The sequence below is a fragment of the Ascaphus truei genome, chromosome 1 (assembly GCF_040206685.1).
Source record: "Ascaphus truei isolate aAscTru1 chromosome 1, aAscTru1.hap1, whole genome shotgun sequence".
Lineage (NCBI taxonomy): Eukaryota > Metazoa > Chordata > Amphibia > Anura > Ascaphidae > Ascaphus > Ascaphus truei.
The window spans coordinates 505,828,299-505,852,361 of record NC_134483.1 but is presented as its reverse complement, the minus strand read 5'-3'; the positions used below and the strand labels follow the sequence as shown (position 1 = coordinate 505,852,361).

General features: G+C 45.6%; 1 protein-coding gene across 2 annotated transcripts in view; it reads right to left on the bottom strand.

The window, feature by feature from the left end:
- The window catches only part of SORCS2 (sortilin related VPS10 domain containing receptor 2), a 639,263-nt gene that overhangs the window by 152,915 nt on the left and 462,285 nt on the right, over positions 1-24,063 (bottom strand). For both annotated transcript variants that reach the window (XM_075569815.1, XM_075569821.1), the window contains exon 5: positions 12,029-12,093. In XM_075569815.1, the coding sequence (XP_075425930.1) occupies positions 12,029-12,093 (65 nt within the window). The remainder of the gene's footprint in view (positions 1-12,028; positions 12,094-24,063) is intronic.

The window sequence follows — 24,063 nt, the reverse complement described above, 5'->3', positions numbered from 1 at the left end:
CTTGGGAGTCACATTTACATTTGGTTACAGTACTCCTAAAAGTAGAGATATGTGAACTTTTTGTGAGCTTGGACGAACTTGGCGAAGGAGTTCGCTTCAATACAAACGTTTGTGGCAAATTCGATTATAGCTGAAAGTGGGCATTGTATTTTCGGTTAAAATACTGGAGCTATTCTGTCACTTGATAAAGGCAAATTAGCGAATGTTAACCGATGTTGTGCCATTTTGGTAGAACTAAAATGATCTAACAGAATGATCTAATTTTTTACAGATTTCTTTTAAACTTTTGACATCAGGTTTTTAGGATACTGTATCCCTGTTTCAGCACAGGTGGCTCAGTAAAAGATCGAGCCACCTATACTGAAGCAGGGATATCCTAAAAACCTGACCTGTTGGTAACTCTTAAGGACTGGAGTTGGCTACACTTGCTTTAGACTATATAATTACATTGTTAGCAATTTCTTCTTCATTACAATTTTTGGTTCAAAAACATTATTATTTTCTTATTATTTTTGTCAGTACTGAATGCATACAGAAATGAGAACAGAGAATATGGATGTAGCACACGTGTTCTGACACCATGCTGCACTCTTCTACATGGCAATATTTAACACAGCAATAACAAGCCTGTGGTGCTGAGATCACAGAGCTAGGGGCAAATCCTTTTCTTTGCTACAGTGCCACAAAACATAAGTCACGCTACATCAGTACTTGTGCATACAGTAAAAACTTACAGTAACATTTATTCTCAGGAATACAATATTTTATGTTCCAGTTATTTAAGTGTACGCGTATATAGTATGGGCACGTGAAGCGATGCGAATCAGGAAGGGTATCATTGTCGTAAGAGTGTGTGAGGACACCAACAGCCTATGTATGGCGATGTTGTCAGTGTTATCCCAGTGTCGCAAACAGAAAACTGATAAACAATCCCCATGAAAGTGTCATGTACGATAATGCATCAATTTTGCCATTGCAGTATTTTCATGCATACTGTGGATCACTTCTAATATAATTTCTTTTCCTATAACATGTTTGTCTAACTTTGTATAGATTACAGTATATAAATATATCCCATTTTAACAAAAAAGTGTAAAAATCAGGGCATTTATCTTATAGACAAACACTTGCACTGCTAAATTGGAAGCAGTCTTTGCAGACTAAGAAGTGTAATTACTACTTAAGTGCCTCGATAAATTGCACTATTAGTTGTTTTTTTTTGTGGGAAATTAGACTTTATTGCTTCAGTGTACAGTATCTTAGTATGGAAAGTAAGTAAATTTCAGTGCAATATATTTCTTCTACCTCCCAAACAGGAATTTCCAAGAGGCCAATAATAATAAGTCAATACAACATTTAACAGGAATAAAATGGGGTATATAACAGCCGACAAGAGCATTGGAATATTTTAGAATTAATCGAAAATTCCAAATGAAACTCTACATTTTTATGAATGATGACAATGTAGTAACAGCACTATTACAAACTTAGTACTAATACAAACATAGTTTTTTTTTAACATATGAACCCATATGATCAGTTAATTGTGTACTCTTGACTCCACTTTCCACTCCTCTTTCTATTCCCTCTGCTACTCTACAGACACTGACAACCTGGTTAGGAGGACCAGGTTAGGAGGAACTACAACTCTGCCCAATCCTCCACTCTTGATCTACATGCCCCTTTTTTTCTGCCATTCTTGCCCTTCTAACCCCAGGCCCCGGATAAAGTGCCACACACACATGCTCCGCTCCTACACTCGCTTCTCTGAAAGCCTCTGGAAGAAGTCCCATACATTCGCGGTCATCCTTCACTACAAATTTATCCTATCCTGTTTCAACTCTGGCCTCTCCCAGGCTAAACAAACCTACTTTTCTTCACTAATCAACACGCACAAGTCTAATCCACCCCAACTCTTCTCTGTCTGGCTCTCTAATCAGACTACCTACTGTTACCTGTTTTTCTTCCTCCATTTCACCTGCTGACTATTTAAAGACAGAGGTGGATTCCATTAGTCAAGACATCCCCTCTGTATCTTTCTCATATTCTACACCTCTCCATAATTCTCCTCCATCCTTCCTTAACTCTTTTTCCTCTGTCACAGAGGAGGATGTATCGCTGCTCATCTCCTCTTCTCCCTCTTGACCCCATTCCCTCCCATCTCCTCAAACCTCTTGCTCCAACGCCAATCCCCACACTCGCACATATTTTCAACTCTTCCCTCCTCTCTGGTACCTTTCCCACCTTCCTCAAGAATGCAACAGTTATACTCTTACTCAAAAAAGCAATATTGACACAAACTGTCTCTCTATTGTCGCCCCTTCTCCCTCCTGACTTTTGCCTCTTATCTCCTTGAATGACTTGTGCTCGCTTGCTTCAATTTTCTTACCTCCTATTCTCTCTTAGATCCTCTACATCAGGCCTGCCCAACTCGTAAAGTGAGAAGGGCCGAACTACTCCAAGGAAAAAAAATTTGGGCCGCACGGGTTAAATCATCATCATCATCATCATCATCATCATCATCATCATCATCATCATCATCATCATCATCATCATCATCATCATCATCATCATCATCATCATCATCATCTCTCCTCCAGCACCTCTCATCATCATCATCCTCATCCCCCTCCCCTCAATATGACACTCTCCCCCTCCCCTCAATATGACACACTCTCCCCCTCCCCTCAATATGACACACTCTCTCCCTCCCCTCAATATAACACTCTCTCCCCCCCCCTCTCAATATGACACTCTCTCCCCCTCCCCTCAATATGACACTCTCTCCCCCTCCCCTCAATATGACACTCTCTCCCCCTCTCCTCAATATGACACACTCTCCCCCTCCCCTCAATATGACACTCTCTCCCCCTCCCCTCAATTTGACACTCTCTCCCCCTCCCCTCAATATGACACTCTCTCCCCCTCCCCTCAATATGACACCTCTCCCCCTCCCCTCAATATAACACTCTCCTCCTCCTCTCAATATGACACTCTCCCCCTCCTCTCAATATGACACTCTCCCCCTCCTCTCAATATGACACTCTCTCCTCCCCCTGCAACTCACATCACTCTCTCCTCCCCTGCACCTCACATGTCAGCAGCCCACCCCCCTTCACATGTCAGCAGCCCACCCCCCCTCACATGTCAGCATCCCACCCCCCCTCACATGTCAGCAGCCCACCACCCCTCACATGTCAGCAGCCCACCCCCCCTCACATGTCAGCAGCCCACCCCCCCTCACATGTCAGCAGCCCACACCCCTCACATGTCAGCAGCCCACCTCCCCCTCACATGTCAGCAGCCCCCCCCCCCCACATGTCAGCAGCCCACCCCCCTCACATGTTAGCAGCCCACCCCCCCTCACATGTCAGCAGCCCACCCCCCCTCACATGTCAGCAACCCACCCCCCCTCACATGTCAGCAGCCCACCCCCCCCTCACATGTCAGCAGCCCACCCCCCCCTCACATGTCAGCAGCCCACCCCCCCACCAGACCATTTTTTACACCCAACCCCCACCAGCCCATTTTTCACACCCACCAGCCCATTTTACACACACACACACACACACACACACACACACACACACACACACACACACACACACACACACACACACACACACACACACACACACACACACACACACACACACACACACACCTCTTAGATCAGCTCAGCACATCCTCTCCCCGGTACTAAGCCCCGCCCCCGGCATGCTCTGACCTCCGCGGCATCCTGCTATTGAAAAAAATATATACTCACGGCTGCCGCATCCTCCTCATGCTGCTGCTGCCCCCGCGCACTGCAAAACCTGGGGGCAGGGAGGGAGGGGAGGGGAGGGAGGGGAGGAGAGGGAGGGACGGAGGGGGGGATGAATCGCCGCCATTTAATTTTTTATTTATTTATTTAATTAACTGGCGCCCGGCCGGAGTCATCGCGGGCTGCACAGAGAGGCCAGGCGGGCCGCATGTGGCCCGTGGGCCATATGTTGTGCAGGACTGCTCTACATTCTGGCATCCGCACTGCTCACTAAACCGAAAAAGCCCTCACCAAAATAACTAATGACATCCATGCTGCCAAAGACAAAGGTCATTGCACTCTGCTCATATTACTCTACCTCTCTGCAGAATTGATACTGAGGACCACCTCCTTCTCCTTCACAATCTTTAGAGTCTTTGGGGCCTATGCAGAAAGGTCCGATAAGTCAGTTATCATAAAAAAAGCCTACTGCTATTCTGTAAGCTCCGATATTTTGGCGATACTAGAAGTTTTCGGCAACATTTTTTTCCCGAAAATAAATAAATAAATCGCCAAACGCGCGGTGATAAGCCACTTATCGCCAGTTTTTCAAACTTGCTCAATTCTAGTAGCCCTGATCAGCTTATCAGCTTATCGAGTCTGATCACCTCTCTGGAATTGAAATTTCTTCTCTGAATCGCCTCGCCAGAAAATGTTGGCAAGAAGGGAGGGAGAAAATGCAGAGAAGCGGCGAGACGGCACTTAGAAAAAAATAATGAATTTTTCTTGGGGCTAATACCCCCTTCACCCACCACCGCTACCCACAATACAAAAAAATACACACAACAGCCCTACTCGGCACCTCCTAGGCCACCAAAAACCATTACAATATATAATAAACAACAATACACAACCCACTCACCCCTGTGCCCCCACATAAAACCATTATTTATTTTTTTAGACACAAGATTATTAATACAGGCCGGCGTGGGTCCCCGGATGGTCCCCACTGGTGTCCGCAGGCCCCACAGGCACCCCAGGGGGTTCCCACGGATGTCTGGGGGCCCTTGGGTGTCCCCGCCTGGCTCCGTGGGCCTCCAGGGGGTCCCCGCGGGTGGTTAGGGGCCATTAGATTGTATTTTTTTATGTATTGTTGCTGGCATCAGAGGACATGGCCCTTCAGTATGCTGACGAGGACGCCCTTCATGTTGGCAGGGGTAAGTAGAACGGTTTTTATTTACTTTATTTATGCTGGCTGAATAATGTTGTGTTTAATAATGGGCAAATAATGTATTATCCATATCTGGATAATAGTTATTTTGCACATTACTGTACTGTATGTGTTTGATGGAGGGGGGAGGTGTATGTATTGAAATATTGGCTATGTTTTTATTTTTTAAATACAGGAATGGTACCGCAGGCCAGCGGGACCCATGGGGACCACCCGAGGACCCACCGATGCCGACGGGGACCACCCGAGGACCCCCGGATGCCCACAGGGACCCCCTGTGGACCCCCGGACACCTGCAAGGCCCACCAGGGGACCCATGTGGGGCCCCCGGACACCCGCAGGGACCAGCTGAGGACCCACAAATACCTGTGGAAACCACCCGAGGATCCCCAGACACCCATGGGAACCACTCCAGGGTCCCCAGACACCTGTGGGGATGACGTTGGGGCCCACAGACCCTCACGGGGACCACCTGGAGGCCCACGGAGCCTAACGGGGACCACCCAAGGACCTCCACACATCTGTGGGAACCTCCTGTGGTGCCCTGTGTGGCCTGCGGACACCTGTGGGGACCACCCGGTGACCCCTGCCAGCCTGTGGTATTAATCATGTTTCTAAAAAAAAAAATTGTTTTATGTGGGGGCACAGAGGGTGGGTTGTGTATTGGTTTTTATTACATATTTTAATTTAATTTTTCTAACTAGTGTAGATGAGCAGGGGGTCTCCGGAGCAGAACCTTGTTGATTTGAGGTCCGGGGACCCCCTGCTTCCCGAGATACAGGCCCTGTTATAGGGTGAAAGTATCTCCTATGCATGTAAATGTCCCACGTCACGTGACCGGGACATTTCAATGCATAGGAGATACCGGCACCCTATAACGTGTAACACCTCCTCCTCCTCTGTCAATCTGTAAGCGTTCCCATGGGGTCTGTACTGGGACCTCTTATCTTTTCTCTTTACACACTCTCTCTACATGACCTTATCACATCTCTTGGGTTCAAATATCGCCTTTATGCTGATGACACACTTACTTAACAAACTCAACATGTCAAAGATAGAGCACCTCATACTTGCCCCCATGCTTGGCTCTACTGACCCCTGTTAAAAGAATTACTGTTGGCAGCACTATCATACACCAAGTACAGTATTACAAGCATGCTGCCTAGGTGTCACATTTGACTCCTCCCTCACTTTGTCCTCTCACATTCAAAATGTAGCTAAAACCTAGTTGGTTTTTCCTCCTCTGTCGCTCTACAGATAAAACTCTAACACAGGACCTGATTTGTATCCCTCTTGATTACTGTAACCTCATGCTGTCCGGCCTTCCTGATGCTCACCTGTCTCCCCTACAATCTATTATAAACTCTGCTGCTAGAATCACTTTACTCTCTCCTAAATCTTCCTCAGTGTCTCTCCTGCTAAAATCCCTCTCCTGGTTTCCTATTAAATTCTGTATTACTTACAGAGTAAATGAGTTTTGGACTAACAATTGATATTATTAGACAAGTTTTCAAGAGTTCTCTCTCTCTTCCTGAGGTCAGCAATACTGATTTACAGAGATTCCAGTAGTTAAACACAGTGGTAAAGAGACAAGATATCCATCTACAGCAGGCCTGCACAACATACGGCCCACGGGCCGCATGCGGCCCGCCTGGCCTCTCTGTGCGGCCCGCGATGAGTCTGGCCGGGCGCCAGTTAATTAAATAAATAATAATAAAAATTAAAAAAAAGTTAAAATTTTTTTTTTTTTAAATGGTGGCGATTCATCTCTCCCCCCCTTCCCTCTCCGCCCTCCGTCCCTCCCTCCCTCCCCTAACCTTCCCTCCCTCCCTCCCCTAACCTTCCCTCCCCTCCCCTGGGTTTTGCAGTGCGCGGGGGCAGCAGCAGCATGAGGAGGATGCGGCAGCCGTGAGTATTTTTTTTTCAATAGCAGGATGCCGGGTGCGGGTTGGAGGTCAGAGCATGCCAGGGGCGGGGCTTAGTACTGGGGAGAGGATGTGCTGATCAGAGGTGTTGTGTGTGTGTGTGTAAAACGGGCTGGTGGGGGGGGTGGGTGTGAAAAACGGGCTGGTGGGGGTGGGTGAAAAACGGGCTGGTGGGGGGGGGGTGAAAAATGGGCTGATGAGGGGGTGGGTGTGAAAAACGGGCTGGTGGGGGGATGGGTGTGAAAAACGGGCTGGTGGGGGGGTGGGTGTGAAAAACGGGCTGGTGCAGGGGTGGGGGGGGGGGCTGGGCTGCTGACGTGAGGGGAGGGTGGGCTGCTGACATGTGAGGGGGGGTGGGCTGATGACATGTGAGGGGGGGTGGGCTGCTGACATGTGAGGGGGGGTGGGCTGATGACATGTGAGGGGGGGTGGGCTGCTGACATGTGAGGGGGGGTGGGCTGCTGACATGTGAGGGGGGGGGGTGGGCTGCTGACATATGAGGTGCAGGGGGGGAGTGAGTGATGTGAGTTGCAGGGGGGGAGTGATGTGAGTTGCAGAGGGGGGGAGAGTGATGTGAGTTGCAGGGGGGGGAGTGATGTGAGTTGCAGGGGGGGGTGATGTGAGTTGCAGGGGGGGGTGATGTGAGTTGCAGGGGGGAGGGTGTGATGTGAGTTGGAGTGGAGGGGGAAAGAGTGTCATATTGAGGGGAGGGGGAAAGAGTGTCATATTGAGGGGAGGGGGAGAGAGTGTCATATTGAGGGGAGGGAAAGAGAGTGTCATTTAAGGGGAGGGGGAGAGTGTCATATTGAGGGGAGGGAGAGAGAGTGTTATATTGAGGGGAGGGGGAGAGTGTCATATTGAGAGGAGGGGGAGAGAGTGTCATTTAGGGGAAGGGGAGAGAGTGTCATATTGAGGGAAGAGAGACATGGGGGGGATGCTGACTTGTGGGGGAAGGATGCTGACTTGGGGGGGGATGCTGACTTGGGGGGTGGGCTGCTGACATGGAATGGGCTGGGGGGATGTGGAGGGGGTATTGTGTGTTTGATGTGGAGGGGGGTATTGTGTGTTTGATGTGGAGGGGGGTATTGTGTGGGTGAGGGGGAGAGATGGGGGTATGAGAGATAGATGGGGAGTATCGTAAAGGTTGATAGTGAGGGGTTCTGGGGGAGATATGAGGAAGATGATGATGAGATGTGCTGGAGGAGAGATGATGATGATGATGATGATGATGATGATGATGATGATGATGATGATGATGATGATGATGATGATGATGATGATGATGATGATGATGATGATGATGATGATGATGATGATGATGATGATGATTTAACCCGTGCGGCCCAAAATTTTTTTCCTTGGAGCAGTTCGGCCCTTCTCACTTTACGAGTTGGGCCTGATCTACAGTAAGTCATATGATGCAGAGAAGGAATAAACAGACATAGCAATAAATGGATGAAAGGGACAGTGAGACACAGAACCATCCATCAGCAGTGTGCAGGGGGGTGGGAATACGGGGGGGGGGTGATAGAGGGGTTTAATTGTTAAATGAACAGACAGGCACGGATAAACATTACTAAAAACTGTGATGGTGTGTTAAAAACCCCATATCAACATTAAGTCCTCTTGTTTTAGTGTCAGAGAGCATTATCATTTTGAGTTCAAATGTTTTCCATTCTTGAGTGCTTTTAAACATTCCTTTGAGGATGTGGATTGTTAAATCATTTATGGAATGATTTTGCTGTGAGAAGTGGTGTCCCACAGGAGTGCAGAATCTTCCTTCTTCATAGTGTATTATTGTGTGTCTGTGTAGGTTTGTAGTTTTTGGCTGGTTTTATCAATGTAGTATCCTTGGTCACATTTGCTGCATTGAATCATATATACACCACGTTCCTGGATGTGTAGCAGAACGATCCTTTGACATTGAATGTTCTATGTTTGGGACTGGCTGTGGGATCTTGGCATATATGTTTACAAATTTTACAGTGTGTGTTGTTTGCATGATCTTGTGCCTTTAACAGCGTTCTTAAGTTCGTTATGAAGATTTCTATTGACTAACTTCTGTCTGACTTGTATTACTTACAAAATTCTCCTTCCTCTCTTCTGCTCCTCCTTACATCTCAGCCCTAATTTCTCGCTTTGCACCTGCCCAACTATTGCGTTCAGCTCAAGGATGTCATGTGTCTACCCCTTTTGTATCTAAAGTTCTCTCTTGCTTAAAACCTCTCACTCACAGCCACAAACCCCTGGTGGGAAAATATCAAAAAGACAATTTCTTTATTAGATAAGCAGTGGACAGGATTGAACATATTATGTTGGAGGGGGGTATACACCGCATACATACAAAATGTGTATACCCCCTCCCCCCATTTCTGAGTGATATTTTCACATGTATCTTTAGTCACTAGACATATCTCTATGCACATGCATTAGCCTGATGGAGATACATACATTGATACATTGTATCAGCGGTTAGCCCTCTGGGCGGAGGATTATGTTTTGCCCTACTTGATTCTGATATGTCTATTTAGAGACATTTTCACTGATCAAGGACTGTATCAGCTGTTATTCATGTAACGGGTATTCCCCCACCCCCAATCGCAGATACAGTGAATGTGGGGGGAACCTATATGTTACCAGGTGGGGTGCATTATACCTGGCAGGCTCACATGAGGTCTGAGCCTCCGCCAGTGAGAGCCTGGGGTGAATCCTCTGGAACGTTCTCGGTTTCAGCGCCTCCACCTGTGTAGGGTTCTAGGGATGTAGAAGTTTGCCTACACAGGACCCGCATATACAATAACCACGTACTCAGGGATGTATATAACCAGTTTACTGTAACGCAGAATATATATGCAGGCAATAAAACACACTTATAACATTCCCTCTAGGGAGTAACTCCACAGTCACCGTTTATCCCCACACTGGGTCCACAGCCCAACCCCCTTGTCCCGTGGTCAGCGCTGCCACTATGTGTAGTTGTGATATGTTAGGATACGTTGGTGCACAAAGGAAGATACCTGCCGAGCACTCCTGCGCTCGGGCCTGCAAGCGACTTCGAAAAGGATCTGCCGCTTGGTGATCCCGTCTGATCCGATGTTTCCTCGCATGGGTCCGCCAGGGGCGATCCCACCCTGGAGATAGTCTCTGTCTCTGTGGGCACAGACTTGAGCCCAAGTCTGTTCTCTGGGAGCGCAGCGTCCGCTGTGTCCCTATCTAACACTAGTACTGCTGTGACAGGATCCCTAACCTAGGGCCTGTCCCTGTAGCACCACAAGCTGGGGAGTGAAAACCTATCTGGGGCCTAGGGGTTACTGGCCTAATCCATTCCCCTAGCTCTTACCGGTCCTGACTCCTAACGGATACTCACAACTCCTGCAGCAACGCACTACAACCTACTTGGTGCCTGCAGCGAACGTGCTGCACACACACACGATGCCCTCTTGTCAGCACTCACAGCACTGACAGCCGTGACGCTGACAAGACGCACACACACACACGAACCTAAGGGCAGGGTCCCTAACCTGGGGCTATCCCTTATTAATTACCCACTAACCTAGTGGGGAGTTGGGGCCTGTCTGGGACCTGGGGAACCTTACCTGGTGCAGGAGCCACTTGCTCCCTACACCCTTCCTTCCCCTTCTTGCTCCCAGCTCCAACTGAACTAGCGTGGGCTCAGCGCGCGAAATGTATCTCTTCTTCCTGCCTGCAGGGCAATACTTCAGCCCTATTGGCTCCCTGGCATCACATGGGGCGGTCCTGGGGCTCATGGGAGATGTAGTCCCGTTCTCAGAGCCTCCCTGGTTGGCTAGTGTTCGCACGCCTATCACTGCGCATGCGCGACCTGTCTGTGGGCCTCCCAGTACTTCTGGCTCCTGCGCATGTGCAACTCAACCCGCAATGGCGGCGTCCTTCACCACGAGGCGCCGGGACCCTCGCAACGCGACCGCGGCCCTAGCAAGGCCCGCGCGTGTCCCCGGCAACCGGCCGCATCCATAGGATAGCGCACTGCTCGCGCACATGCCCCCTCACCTCCTCGCGAGCGGCGGCGGTGAGCAAAAGGAGGGGGGGTCCGCAACCAAAAGGGGGAACCTATCTACATTCAGTTTAGTAGATGATACTCTGAGCCACTTTACCCGGTACAGCTATCTACACCTCGAGAGCGGACTTTTCTGTCAATCTCGTGATGTGTGATTCTCTGTTGGTTACTTGATTTACTGTATGTGCACAGACACTTTATTATAACCAGTTAGGGGACATTACTCGCTGTGAATGTTCTGTGTTTTTCGAGTTTTAATATGTTCAATCCTGTCCACTGTTCATCCAATAAATAAATAAATTGTCTTTTTGATATTTTCCCACATTTTCATGAGTGTCCACATTTTTGGAGTTTCTGTGACCACCCCTTACTCTGGGGATCCCACCCTTTTTCTGTATATTCCTAATCTTAAAACACACCTCTTTAACAAAGCATATCGGTAGCTCCGCTGGCTGATACATTAAACCTCATATGCACTGACCTTGGCCCCTTGCAGACAAACTTACCATTACATCCTCATACTGTCTCTACGTTCTCCCCCATACCACTTAGATTGTAAGCTCTTCAGGGCAGGGACTCCTTTTCCTATCGTTACTTGTATGTCTGACGTGCTTATTCCCATTATGTATTATATTATTATGTCACGTGTATTACTGCTGTGAATCGCTATGTACATGGATAGCGCTATATAAATAAAGATATATATACATACAGTACAAATCACCATGCTGTACAGTAGACACAACTTGTAGACAGTCCAGTATATCATTTTATCTTTGCATTTGCATTGGGTTGAGGGGATTCCTTTCAAGGAGAATGTAGAAAGATTCAAAGTCAATTCTATTTATTCTGCATTCAAACTTAATGTTGAAGAGTGCATGGAAATGGAAATATACAGTACAGTATGAGTTTTTTTTTAATCTTGTATATTTACAGAACTTTAAATATCTACTGGGTAACAATGGCCACAGGTAGATTTCACAGGACGTTCTTTGATTTCAATAATTGCATACCTAAGCTTTTTTTGAGTTCCCACCGCTGGGTCTAAAAGTGTCTGAATACAATGTGCAAAACATAATAATATCTTATTTTACCTCCGTCAAGGTCTTGAACTTCCATGTGAACCAGATCAGGATCTGCATCAACTCCAGCTACAGGCCTACGAACACACGGAAAAATAAATAAATCAGTTTTTCTGTGATTGTCATTGAAGGCTAAAATCTATTTAAATGAAACACTCATTTGTCTTTTTCTGGAGGTTAATTACCTTTATTGTTTTGAGATCTAAATGTAAAGTTTTCAATTGTGTTTCCATTTTGAGAGCTATTGACAATGGCACTATTTAGGGTGCCTCTATGACATTCCCTAAACATCATGAGGGCTTCCACTCCGGGAGCAAAATTGGTCATTTGGTCGTGGCCAGGACAAAGCGCGGGTGCTCTGTAAGGGTCTCTTAACAGAGCGACATTTCATCCTGCAGCATTGCATTGTCATGGTGACCCGACATCACATGGCAACACGTTGCCATCAAATGACTCGTCATAGGATGAGGGTTGGTAAGACAGTTATTTCCCGGGCGGATATCTGTCTGCAATCCGCCCCTGCTTTTAAGTTATGGTAATGTTAATAAATATGGTACGTGCATGCGAAATGTTTAAATATAGTAACTTTTTTAAGTGTGAAATCTTTCTACAATTATTGTGGCCCTTCTATTCCTAAATGTTTTCTGATATGGCCCCTTTGGAGTAAAAGTTAAAGAGCCCTATTGTAAGGGATATCAATATTAGTACTGCAGTACCCTGCATCAAATTCTGACTATTAAAATTGTGGTTGATTCCCAGACATATCACTAGCTATTTCAGACGAGTAAGAAAAAAAGCCTACTTCATAGAATGAAATATAACAATGTCATGGTCAGGTACAGTATAATGAATATTATAACTGCCACGTCCACCTCCTACTCTCTTGACTCGCCCCATCCACCATCTTTTTTGATGTTTTAATGTTCTTAAATCTCCAAAGTGACCCCTGGCATGTTGTGGATTTATTTATGTAGAAATTAGATTTGTGGTCTGATTATATAACTATTGTTATGTACGTTTTCCTTTTTTTAATTTTATTTGATGCATTATTGTAATAAAACAAATTTTAAAAAAATCTGGTACTGTAGGTGTTTGCCTGTCTCAGAAATAAGCAACATAATAAAAAAAGGACTGCAAAATTCTAATGAAAGCTTCTTCGTCTTTGATAATTAAGACCCAATAACCACGTATATATTTCGAGACCATTAATAGTCAAAGCTGCTGACCTCCATAGTCTCTTCCTAAATTCGAACATAGTTAAATACTCATAAAGAATCTATCATTTGAAGGTTATCAGCATAGTGGAGCAGACATCACAAAAACCATCAGGATAATTTACAAAATTCTGAAAAGGGGAATCGCTGCTCATTCGTATGTTAAATGCCATTGACATGAAAAGCAGATATAGCGGGATCGAGCTACTGTACGATACCTTGTAATAGAACTTAGTGAATCCTGGCCCAAATATCCAATCTAAAAAACATCAGTGAGCTCGGTCTGGATTATATGTATTCTTTTCAAAATTATTTGTTATAAGGGGAAGAGGATAGATAAGGGAGGGGTTTGAAAGATAAAAATTAGCTTTCTGGAAATTTAATTTCTTTCAGTCCATCTGGCAGCACCATGGATGGTAAGCTCCACCTCCTGAGGTAGGACAGGGTCAAACTTGCACGTGCCCTAAAAAGGGCACCTCCCCCTTTACCTGTGCAGTGTTCAAAGTAATACATTGTTTGGTAAATACATTTTCACATGACACATGGTCCCTTCAACATAAATTTATTTTTAACCATAATCTGAGGAAACACTATGTGCTGCCTGATGGACTGAGGGAAGGGAACGCTATGTGCGGCCTGATGGACTGAGGGAAGGGAAAGTCATGTGCTGCCTGATGGACTAAAGGAAATTATATTTCCGATAAGCTAAATGTTATCTTTCCTTTTTTTATATATATTGCAGCACCATGGTATTTATTACAGCACTAGCAAGGGATACCAAACAAAGAAATTAATTTATTACAGCCTGTAAAACCTTTCTACTAAAGGTTGCATCTTGAGATGCTTTTACATCCAGCTTATAATGTTTGGGTTAGATATGGATATTTTTCTATATAGCAGCCTTGCAGATCTGTTCTGCTGTCGCCTGTGCTTTCTCTGCCCAGGACGATGTTACCGATCTTGAGCTTTTCAGGCCTGTTGGTATCTGCACGTTGGATTTTTGATACGCTAAGTTTTTGTCTGTATAATCCATCTTGCAATAGTTATTTTGGAAGCCCTCTCTTCTTTTGTTTTTCCCCGAAAACAAAATAAGTAGGTTTTCTGACTTCCTGAATTCTCTGCAGGTATTCCATCAAACATATTCTCATAATCCAGTTCCTGTAAGTTCCTTTCATTCTCATGTAACACCCTTTCCCCTCTCCCAATGGGAAGCAGCGGTAATTACGGTACTGGTGCTACCTATTAGGCGTGCAGAAGGCCTGGGCCTCCGCTCACAGGGAGCCTGGGGTGACGGTGTGTTCTCTATATCTCTATGTGCAGCTCCTCCACCTATGAGGATCCTAGGTAATAGGATGACTCATAGGAACTCGTATACCTTTTGGTACACCTCAATAACACAATCGCAACCCGGTATAATATAACTCCTTTATTGTGGTCCCACAGAAGCCCTCAAATAATACTTACAACACAATGCACCAATACAACAAGGATAACAGTAATATAGTCCTGGGGTATCTAGCTCAAATAGTACCTAGGGTGCTCGGGCACCTGTAACCCAGTGTCCAGCAAGCAACCCCACCCAGTGTGTGTGAGGGCAGCGCTACCCTCTCCTTTGCGTTGCTGCACAATACCTTCCCGGCTTAAGGTGCAGCTAGGCCAGAAGGGCAAGAACAGCAGCAGGGGTCTCCAACAACAAGCCCCTCACACCTTAATTTCCCGATGGTGGCTGGTACACAGGCCGCTGGGTAAAGCCTCCCTCTGCAATCCGGTCTGCTCCGCTGTGTTCCCTAGCTACAGGGAGCTACCTATGCATAGGGCCAGTCCTGAACACATTTTAATATGAGGGGAAACTACCTGGAGTCTAAGGGCAGGCTTTGGGCCTAGTCAGGGAGCTTGACAGGCTCCCCGGACATTACCTTTTTCCTCCCTGGTTCCGGATACTCTGCCAAGGTCACACCTGTACCGCGGAGGAAATCCTGTCAGTCTCTGCCTCTTCCTTCTGGCCGTGCCAACCCCAATATGGCCACCACACATATGCATTACCCAGTCTGAAGGGCCATGCCAACCATAACATGCCGACGCAATACTGCTGCTTCTCCTTACTACAGAGCTGTTCTCTCCCCCAGGAGGTAAGAAGGGGTATCCCTGCTACACTATTTTTTTGGATGCAGACACAGTGAAGGTAAAATGATTTCCTGACTTGTGTGAAAGAAAGATGACACTTTTTGACGAAACTAAGGTATTGTCCTCAGCACTACTTTGTCTTCATGAATTGCCATAAAAGGCTCCTTTATTGAAAGGGCCTGTATCTGACTGACTCATCTAGAAGATGTCACTGCACGTAAGAACGTCATCTTTAAAGACAAGTTACTCATGTCTGTAACTTACTCCCTGTAAGGGTTAAAACGGTGTATCACATAGAACTTTTAGTACCAGATTCAAATCCCATGCTGACATTTGGATCTCTGATTCTAGGTTGAATGTTCTGAATGGCTCTGATGAATCTCTTTATCAGAGGCCTTCATGTATGTGCAATTGGTTGCATCCGGATTTCTCCTATTGCTCAAATCTAAACCTTTAACATGTTCAGTTTAGACCTTTCTGGAAACCCTCCTTTAAAAAAAATCTAGGATCACGTTAATGGGTGCAGTTTCTGGACTGCTACCTTTTTCTCTGCACCATTTACTTAACTTTCTCCAAACTTTTGAGTACATTTTGGAGATCACCTTTTTACGGGTTTGTAACAAGATCTCTATCACTGGTGAAGATAATCCTTGTTGAATCATTATGTGCCTTTCAGCTTCAATATCAATTTTTCTATGTTGTGGTGGTGTACTGAACCTGGAGGCAGAAGGTCCTCCCTGTTTGGAAATATCCAGCATGGTTCTGCTGAAAGATTTTAACATATCTGTGAACCAAGCCCTTCTGGGTCAACATGGAATGATCACCCCCACCATGGCACAGTCCTGCTTTAATTTTTAGGGGACTCTCAGAATCATTTCCCTAATTGATGACTGATCCTTGGGACTCGGGCATCAGAAGGATGTTGGTCTCTGGAGGTTTGAGGCACACATTGATATTCCTCTTGTGGATCTCCCCCCTGGTCTAGTTCTGGAAGAAGATGACTGCCATTTAAAGCTCTTGTATGACCTGCATTCTTTTTGGGGACTCTCTCCTGTCTTGGGGTATCCTTACATAGTTACATAGTAGGGGAGGTTGAAAAAAGACACGCGTCCATCAAGTTCAACCTATGCTAAATTTAGACAACAGAAACTTTAGATATAGAATAAACGTACTTATTGATCCAGAGGAAGGCAAACAAAAAACCTCAGCGACACATCATTCAATGATATCTCATAAGGGGAAAAATAAATTCCTTCCTGACTTCAAGAAATGGCAATCAGATTACTCCCTGGATCATCATCCTTCTCATGTTTACTTATTTGGTATATCCATGTATACCTTTCCTTTCTAAAAACATATCCAGCCTTTTTTTGAACAAATCTATTGTATCTGCCGTCACAGTCTCCATGGGTAATGAATTCCATACTTTAACTGCCCTTACTGTAAAGAACCCTTTCCTTTATTGCTGGTGAAATTTCCTTTCCTCCAACCTAAAGGGATGCCCCCGAGTCCCTTGTACTGCCCTTGGGATGAATAGTTATTTTGAAAGCTCCTTGTACTGTCCCCGAATATATTTGTATATAGTTATCATATCCCCTCTTAGAAGCCTCTTTTCTAATGTCAATAAATCTAATTTAACTAGCCTCTCTTCTTAAGTTAGATTGTCCATCCCCTTTATTAATTTGGTGGCTCTTCTCTGCACTCTCTACAGTAGTTCCATAATGTCTTCTAAGGAGTGGTGCCCAAAATTGTACTCCATACTCAAGGTGAGGTCTAACTAATGCATTATAAAGGGGCATAATTATATTTACTTCCCTTCCATCCATTGCACATTTAATGCAAGATAAGATCGTGTTTGCCTTTGCAGCTACTGCATGACTTTGGGCACTATTGATAAGCCTGCTGTCTACAAGCACTCCTAAATCCTTCTCCATCAATTCCCCTAAATTATCCCCATATAATTTGTAAGTCGTCTGTTTATTCTTGCTTCCCAAATGTATAACCTTACATGTATCTGCATTAAACCTCATCTGCCATTTACCTGCCCAAGTTTCCAGTCTCTCCAAGTCCTTCTGGAGAGAAATTACATCCATCTCATCTTATTTGTTATTTTTTCCACAAGTTTCTCTAATTCTGCTCCGAATAATATGGAGCCTTCAAATGGCATGGAACAAAGTTTGTTTTTGGAAGCTGCATCCGCTATATAAGCTTTAAGATACAATGCCCTGCAGCCTGTTGTTGAGAGGGCCATGCACTGAGCTGTTAAGTGGGTGGATTCCATAGATGCAGTGCATAAGTAGTCTATGCCCAGACGAATTAAAGTAAATAGCTTCAGGATTTGATCTCTCGGGACCTTAGCTGTTAAACCTTGTTATACTGTACCTGCGTCATCCAGGCTTTTAATTATCTTGTAAGGCGGCTGATGCTACATTTAGTTTGCATAGAACACCTGCGGTTGAAAAAAATCTTCTTAATGCACACTCCGCTTTCTATTTCAGAAGTCTCATAAAACTTGAACCGTCATCTAAAAGGACGTCCGATCTTCTGGATAGCCTTGCTATAGGTATGTCTACTTTGTGAAGATTATCCCAAGTCTTGGAATCCTCAAATGGATACATCTGGCTATATTTTCTTGTCCAGGACAGTTTCTCTTAGCGGTTCTTTTACTTCTATTTCCATTACTGCTTTAACTGCTTTCACCAGTTTGTCAATATCTTCTGTTGCGAAGTTTGCAAATTCTTCTCTTACTTCACCTTCTTCAGAAGAAGAATATTCTTGAAATTCTATACCTGTGAGGCTTCCCAGTCTGATACCTGAGAGGAGGCTGAGTAATGCCTCTGATAGTCTCTCTGTTTGTAAAATGCCATAGTTGCTTCTCTTTGCATAGAGGTTCCTGATGCTGTTTAGCATTTAGGATTTAGGAGTGCTTGTAGACAACAGGCTTAGCAATAGTGCCCAAAGTAATGTGTGGAAATAATTAACCATGGAGACTGTGATGGCAGATACAATAGATTTGTTCAAAAAAAGGTTGGACATCTTTTTAGATAGGAAAGGTATACAGGGATATACCACATAAGTATACATGGGAAGGATGTTGATCCAGGGAGTAATCCGATTGCCAATTTTTGGAGTCAGGAAGGAATTAATTTTTCCCCTTAATGGGGTTATTTGTTTGCCTTCCTCTGAATCAATAAGTATAGATATAGGATAAAATATCTGTTGTCTAAATTTAGCATAGGTTGAGCTTGATGGACGTACTGTACGTCTTTTTTCAACCTTATCTACTATGTAACTATGAATGTTTGTTTATTTGTGGCTTTAAAACAATCAAATATTTGCTGCACTGCTGCCTTAAACCATTCCAGAAAGCCCTGGATCGGATGGGGTTTTCTTCCATTGTCAGTTTCTTTATGCAGACATTGCATAGTTGTTCTTTTTCTTATACTTATCAGGTAAAGGTTGTTCACATCTTGCACAAGTTAAATGTGTGAACTTTTTAATCACTTTCTTGGGTCTAACATCCACTGCACTGGGTTCCTGATGGGTTTCAGGTCCTGCATTGTGAGGTGCTGACATCTGTAGGATACATAATATACCATAAGAAACAATAATTCCCCTCTCCCAGTCTTACCTGATTCACAGGATTTCCCCCCTTAATCATTTCCCTTCCATTGCTTGCCATCAGACAATAATTAAGGTGTTAATCCACTCAGAAACTGCTTTCCTGCACTTCTGTGTCTCCGTTCTCACATCACTTGTCTGTCTGTGTTTTTAAAATGCCTGCTGGTCACATGGTGTATTACAACTGGAAGTGATGATGTCACTTCCGCCGGTGCTCCCCTCCGACAGCACGCGGCAGCCATCTTGGTACAGGAGGGCTCTGCAGACTTGTTAGCCATTACTTGCCAATCTGGCGTGATGCTGGGCCCCCTCTCCTCCACCCGTTGGTCGGAGGCATCACTCACGGTCGCAGTTGCAGTCTGCTCATGGTGTGGGGAGGCCCAGGGGATGCTAGCTGGAAGATTCCACCAACCTCCAGAGAGGTAAGCAACCCCTTCTCCCCAGGTTACTCGGGAACCTGTATCAAAAGACCCAAAAGGCAGCCTGATAAAAAAAATCTAAAATCTCTCTTTGCAAGATCCTACCACCAGGTAGGAAAGGAAAAAACACTGCACAAATAAAGGGGAAGGTGCCTTTAATGGGGTATGTGCAAGATTGATCATGTCCTACCTCAGAAGGTGGAGCTTACTATCCACGGTGCTGCCAGATCAGTGGCATAACCATTGTGTCATTAGACATCACAATGCGGGTGGGGGCCCAGGGGCGCAGGGGGGGCCCTAGGGCGCATGGGGGCCCTCCTGGCCCTCGCTTGAGGTTGGAGCCAAGATCAGGCTCTAGTTCCTCGCCTGCTTCTGCTTCTCTCTGCTTGATGCAGGGTCAGACCTTCACTGCACGCAGACAATCCCTCCTCCCCCTGCTTCTTTGCCCGCCCCAATCTGTTGCATCTCATGGCCCCTGAGCCTGCCTATCCCCCCTCCCCCAGGTAAAAGAGTGTATTTATCCTGATGTACGAGTTCACAGTTCTGAGGAAATATTATATTATTATGGGAGAAGGAGAAGCTAAGACTCTGACTGGCACTGACTTTGAAGCAGGGGAACCTTGTTCAAATCCCAGTGTCGGCTCCTTGTGACCTTGGGCAAGTCACTTTATTTCCCTGTGTCTCAGGCACCAAAAACATAGATTGTAAGCTACACGGGGCAGGGACCTGTGCCTGCAAAATGTCTCTGTAAAGCGCTACGTAAAACTAGCAGTGCTATTGAAGAACATGCTACTATTATTATTATTATTAATATTGTGAGAGATAATGATAATGACACTACTGGTAGCATTTATCTCATGAATGATAATGTAAGTGACAATATCATTTGCCATCAAGTAAAGGTTCAAATAAGTGGTGGTTAAGCAAATGCTAGAGGATTTGATATTGAAAAAATCTCAGTCCACATCAATATTAAAAAAAATCTATAATTCCTTATACAAGTATGTATTTTTATCTGTAAATGGATATTGAAATCAAATGAGCCACATAGTTATCCTCATAAGTAAACAAAACATATCCCCAAAACATCAATATTTTCTGTGCATTATGTGACTGTGAAAGGGCCTTTCCCCTATTTAAAAGGCTTAAAAAATAAAGTTTGTTTTTAGCTGATGAGTCAGCAGGGAGGTGTTTAATTTCAGCAGGAGTTAATTCACCGGTATCCACCTGGCTCATCAAGCATGCTTAAAAGCCTACTACATAGACTGCATAGGATCTCTAGCACTGAGGGAGTCTGTGCTGCTAGAGAGATCCCGGGGAAAAGAGACTATCTATTCCAGGCAGCATCAGTCCCTGGAACCCGGCAGAGGGATTGCCTCACAGACCCTGGACTGATGTGGAGAGCACCCTGCCTTCAGGTACCTCACTTTGGACTTTTGTCAAAAGGTTGGTAAGAGGCCTAGGGCCTCATGCACTAATCGCCGAAAAAATCTCTTCGGCAAGTGTTGCCGATAGGCATGATTTTGGCGATTTGCCCTCGCAGTATTCAGTAAGGGCCGAATCCATGCCGATCCCTGCCGAATCTCTGCGAAAGCAAAACGCCGATGAGCCAGTGATAAAAACTCCTGGCTCCCGATAACCTGGCGATATGCCATTTCTGCTGATATGTGTTTGCAGCAGAGAGAGACCCGCCGCTCTCTCTGCGCAAACATCGGCAAAACAAAAACATTTCAAAACAACTTTTACTAATAGTGTACATGTGCAGGGGTCTCCGGAGCTGAACCACATTGGTTTCAGGTCCGGGGACCCCCTGATCCCGAGATACAGGCCCCTTTATGAGGTGCCGGTATCCCTCTGCATTTAAATGTCCCGATCACGTGACCGCGGAATGTAAACAAAGCAGAGGGATACCGGCACCCCTTAAAGGGGCCTGTATCTCGGGAAGCAGGGGGTCCCGGGACCTGAAACCAATGCGGTTCAGCTCCGGAGACCCTCTGCACATCTACACTATGAGTAAAACACATATATAAATAAACAATCATTCCTTACCTTTGCGGCTATGTGCTATGGTAACGAAGCAGCATGAATGTATTTTTAATAATAGTGCACTGCGAGCAGGGGGTCCCCTGAGCTGAACCGCATTGCTTTGTGGACCAGGGACCCCCTGCTTCCCGAGTTACAGGCCCCGGTATGTGTCATCGGGTGGCAGTGTCGCCGCCATCTTTATAGCACCCCATTCACGCCGTGCCCGCTATAATTATGGCGGCGACACTGTAACCGTTGCCCCAAACCGGGGCCTGTAACTCGGGAAGCAGGGGGTCTCTGAGCCACAAATCAATGCGGTTCAGCTCAGGAGCCCCCCTGCTTCCGCACAATATTATTAAAATACATAAATGCTGCTTCATTACCATAGCGGATAACCGCTGAGGCAATGAAGAGGTTAAGGCAGAATAGCATGTTTATTGGGGACATTTGTCCCCAATAAACATTGCAATAAACAACATACACACCCTGTGTATTTAAAATACATAAACACCAATCAATATATTAAATACATATAGCACTCACCCATTTCTGGCTGCCACGATGAAGGCCATCCTCATCTTCATCCTGGCCATGCCCCCTCCGCTGCTGCAAAACATACACAAGAATAAAAACATCCAATGTAATGTCCCCTAACCCCTTAATCACCATAGCGGTTATTAACCGCTACAGTCATTAAGGGGTTAACCCACCCTCACCCACCACTCGGGAGGCCTACATACCCTCCCACACTAACCCCCCCCGTGAGGCCTAACCAACCTCACCCACTACCCACAAGGGAGGCCTACCCACATACCCTTGGGGCCAATACCCCCTCCCCCCATCCCCAGTACCCACAATAAAAACAATACACTGCCCCACAATAAGCATCATTCTATTTATTAAATACATTACCCACCCCCTGTGCCCCCCCATAAATACATGATTTATTCTTTTACATACAGGGTTCATACCCCATCCCCAAGTGAGTCCCCGGCGGGATGGCGGGTCACCTGACAGACCTACAGGGTACCAGCAACTTGTTTCACACAGGTTCTGGAAGCCTGTTGGTGGGTCCCGCCAAGCACCATGGCCCCCAGGTGGTCTCCTTGGGACACCGTGGGCCACAATTGGGTCCCCACGGTAGGCCTGCGGATGTCTGGGAGCTCCGGGTCAGACCCACAGGTGTCTTCGGAGCCTCGGGTGGTTCTCATGGGGGTATGGGGAACTCACGAGTGCTCACTATGGGTCCGCGGTGCCCCCACGGATGTGGGACCACCGGTTCATCCCTGCACTTATGGGTCCGCGGTGCCCCCACGGATGTGGGACCACCGGTTCTTTCCCGCAGACTACGGGTCTGCGGTGCCCCCACAGATGTGGGACCACCGCTTCATCCCCGCAGGTGTCACCCATGGAACCACCAGCCTGATACCCGTGAGATACCTGAGGATACCGCAGGTGGTCTCCAGAGGTCTCATGCAGAACCAAGGAACCAACCCTGAACGTAAAAAAAATAAACCTGGCCTATACATTCAATACATACATCCCCCCCCCCCCCAACATCTACAGTACAATAATGTGCAAAATAACTATTATCCAGATAGGGCATTAACTAGCAAATTAAAATAAATAAAGTACTACTGACCTCATCAATAAGAAGCCCCCGTCGTCAGCAACATCCTTGTCTTTCATTGCCCACAAAATACATAGCCAATACATAGCCAATACATTGCAATTACATTCAGATATCAATTAACCCCTTAAACACCTTATCGGATATTAACCGCAAAGATAATTAAGGGGTTAAGCCACACTGGCCCGATACCCACTCTTCACCCATTAATTTGTACAGTGACTTCATCATGCAACTATATATATATATATATATATATAAAATAAAAAAATAATATGTATATAAAATAAAAAAATAAATAAATAGATGATACCGTTCTGTAGCTAACGAAATGCTTTTATTTGTGCGAGCTTTCGAGATACACTGATCTCTTCTTCCGGCGATGTTACAATGAATGAAGCAAGCAAAAGGTATACTTAACAACAGTGTCTATTGGAATGTTATCTGTGCTGGTCCTTCCCCCGGTGTGGATGTGTTTTATGGCTAGAAGTGTCAAAAGGTTGCTGAAAGCAAGTGATGTAAGAGTGTGTGTGTGTATCAGTGTGAATAAAAATTAATGGAGAGCCCACAGTATATACAGTGCTTTACAAAAGGTGTGTGTGGAGTGGGAGTGGATATAAATGGTGTGGGTGGGTGTGGAAATGTGAGAGATAGTAGCACAACTAAATGGTGCTTTCAATGACGTCACATCCGCTCTCCCCCCAAGCCTCTGTCACATGGTATACTAGAGCCAATCAGAGTTGGGATGGAGTTTCCACGCTCTGATTGGGTACCGTACCATGTGAGGATGGCCATGTTTCTTTTCATGACGTCATCATAAAGGCAATTGAAGCAAAGCCATTCTGATTGGCAGTGCTTTTATTGCCTTTAAGTGACGTCATCATTTTTTTTCTCTCGGCCAAAACACATGGTTTTCACGGGCCAATCAGGCCCGTGGGAACCATGACGAAAATGTGACGTCATAGGCCTTTAAAAGCCTACTGTATGTCGTCTCATTTTGAAGGCAGACGCCGA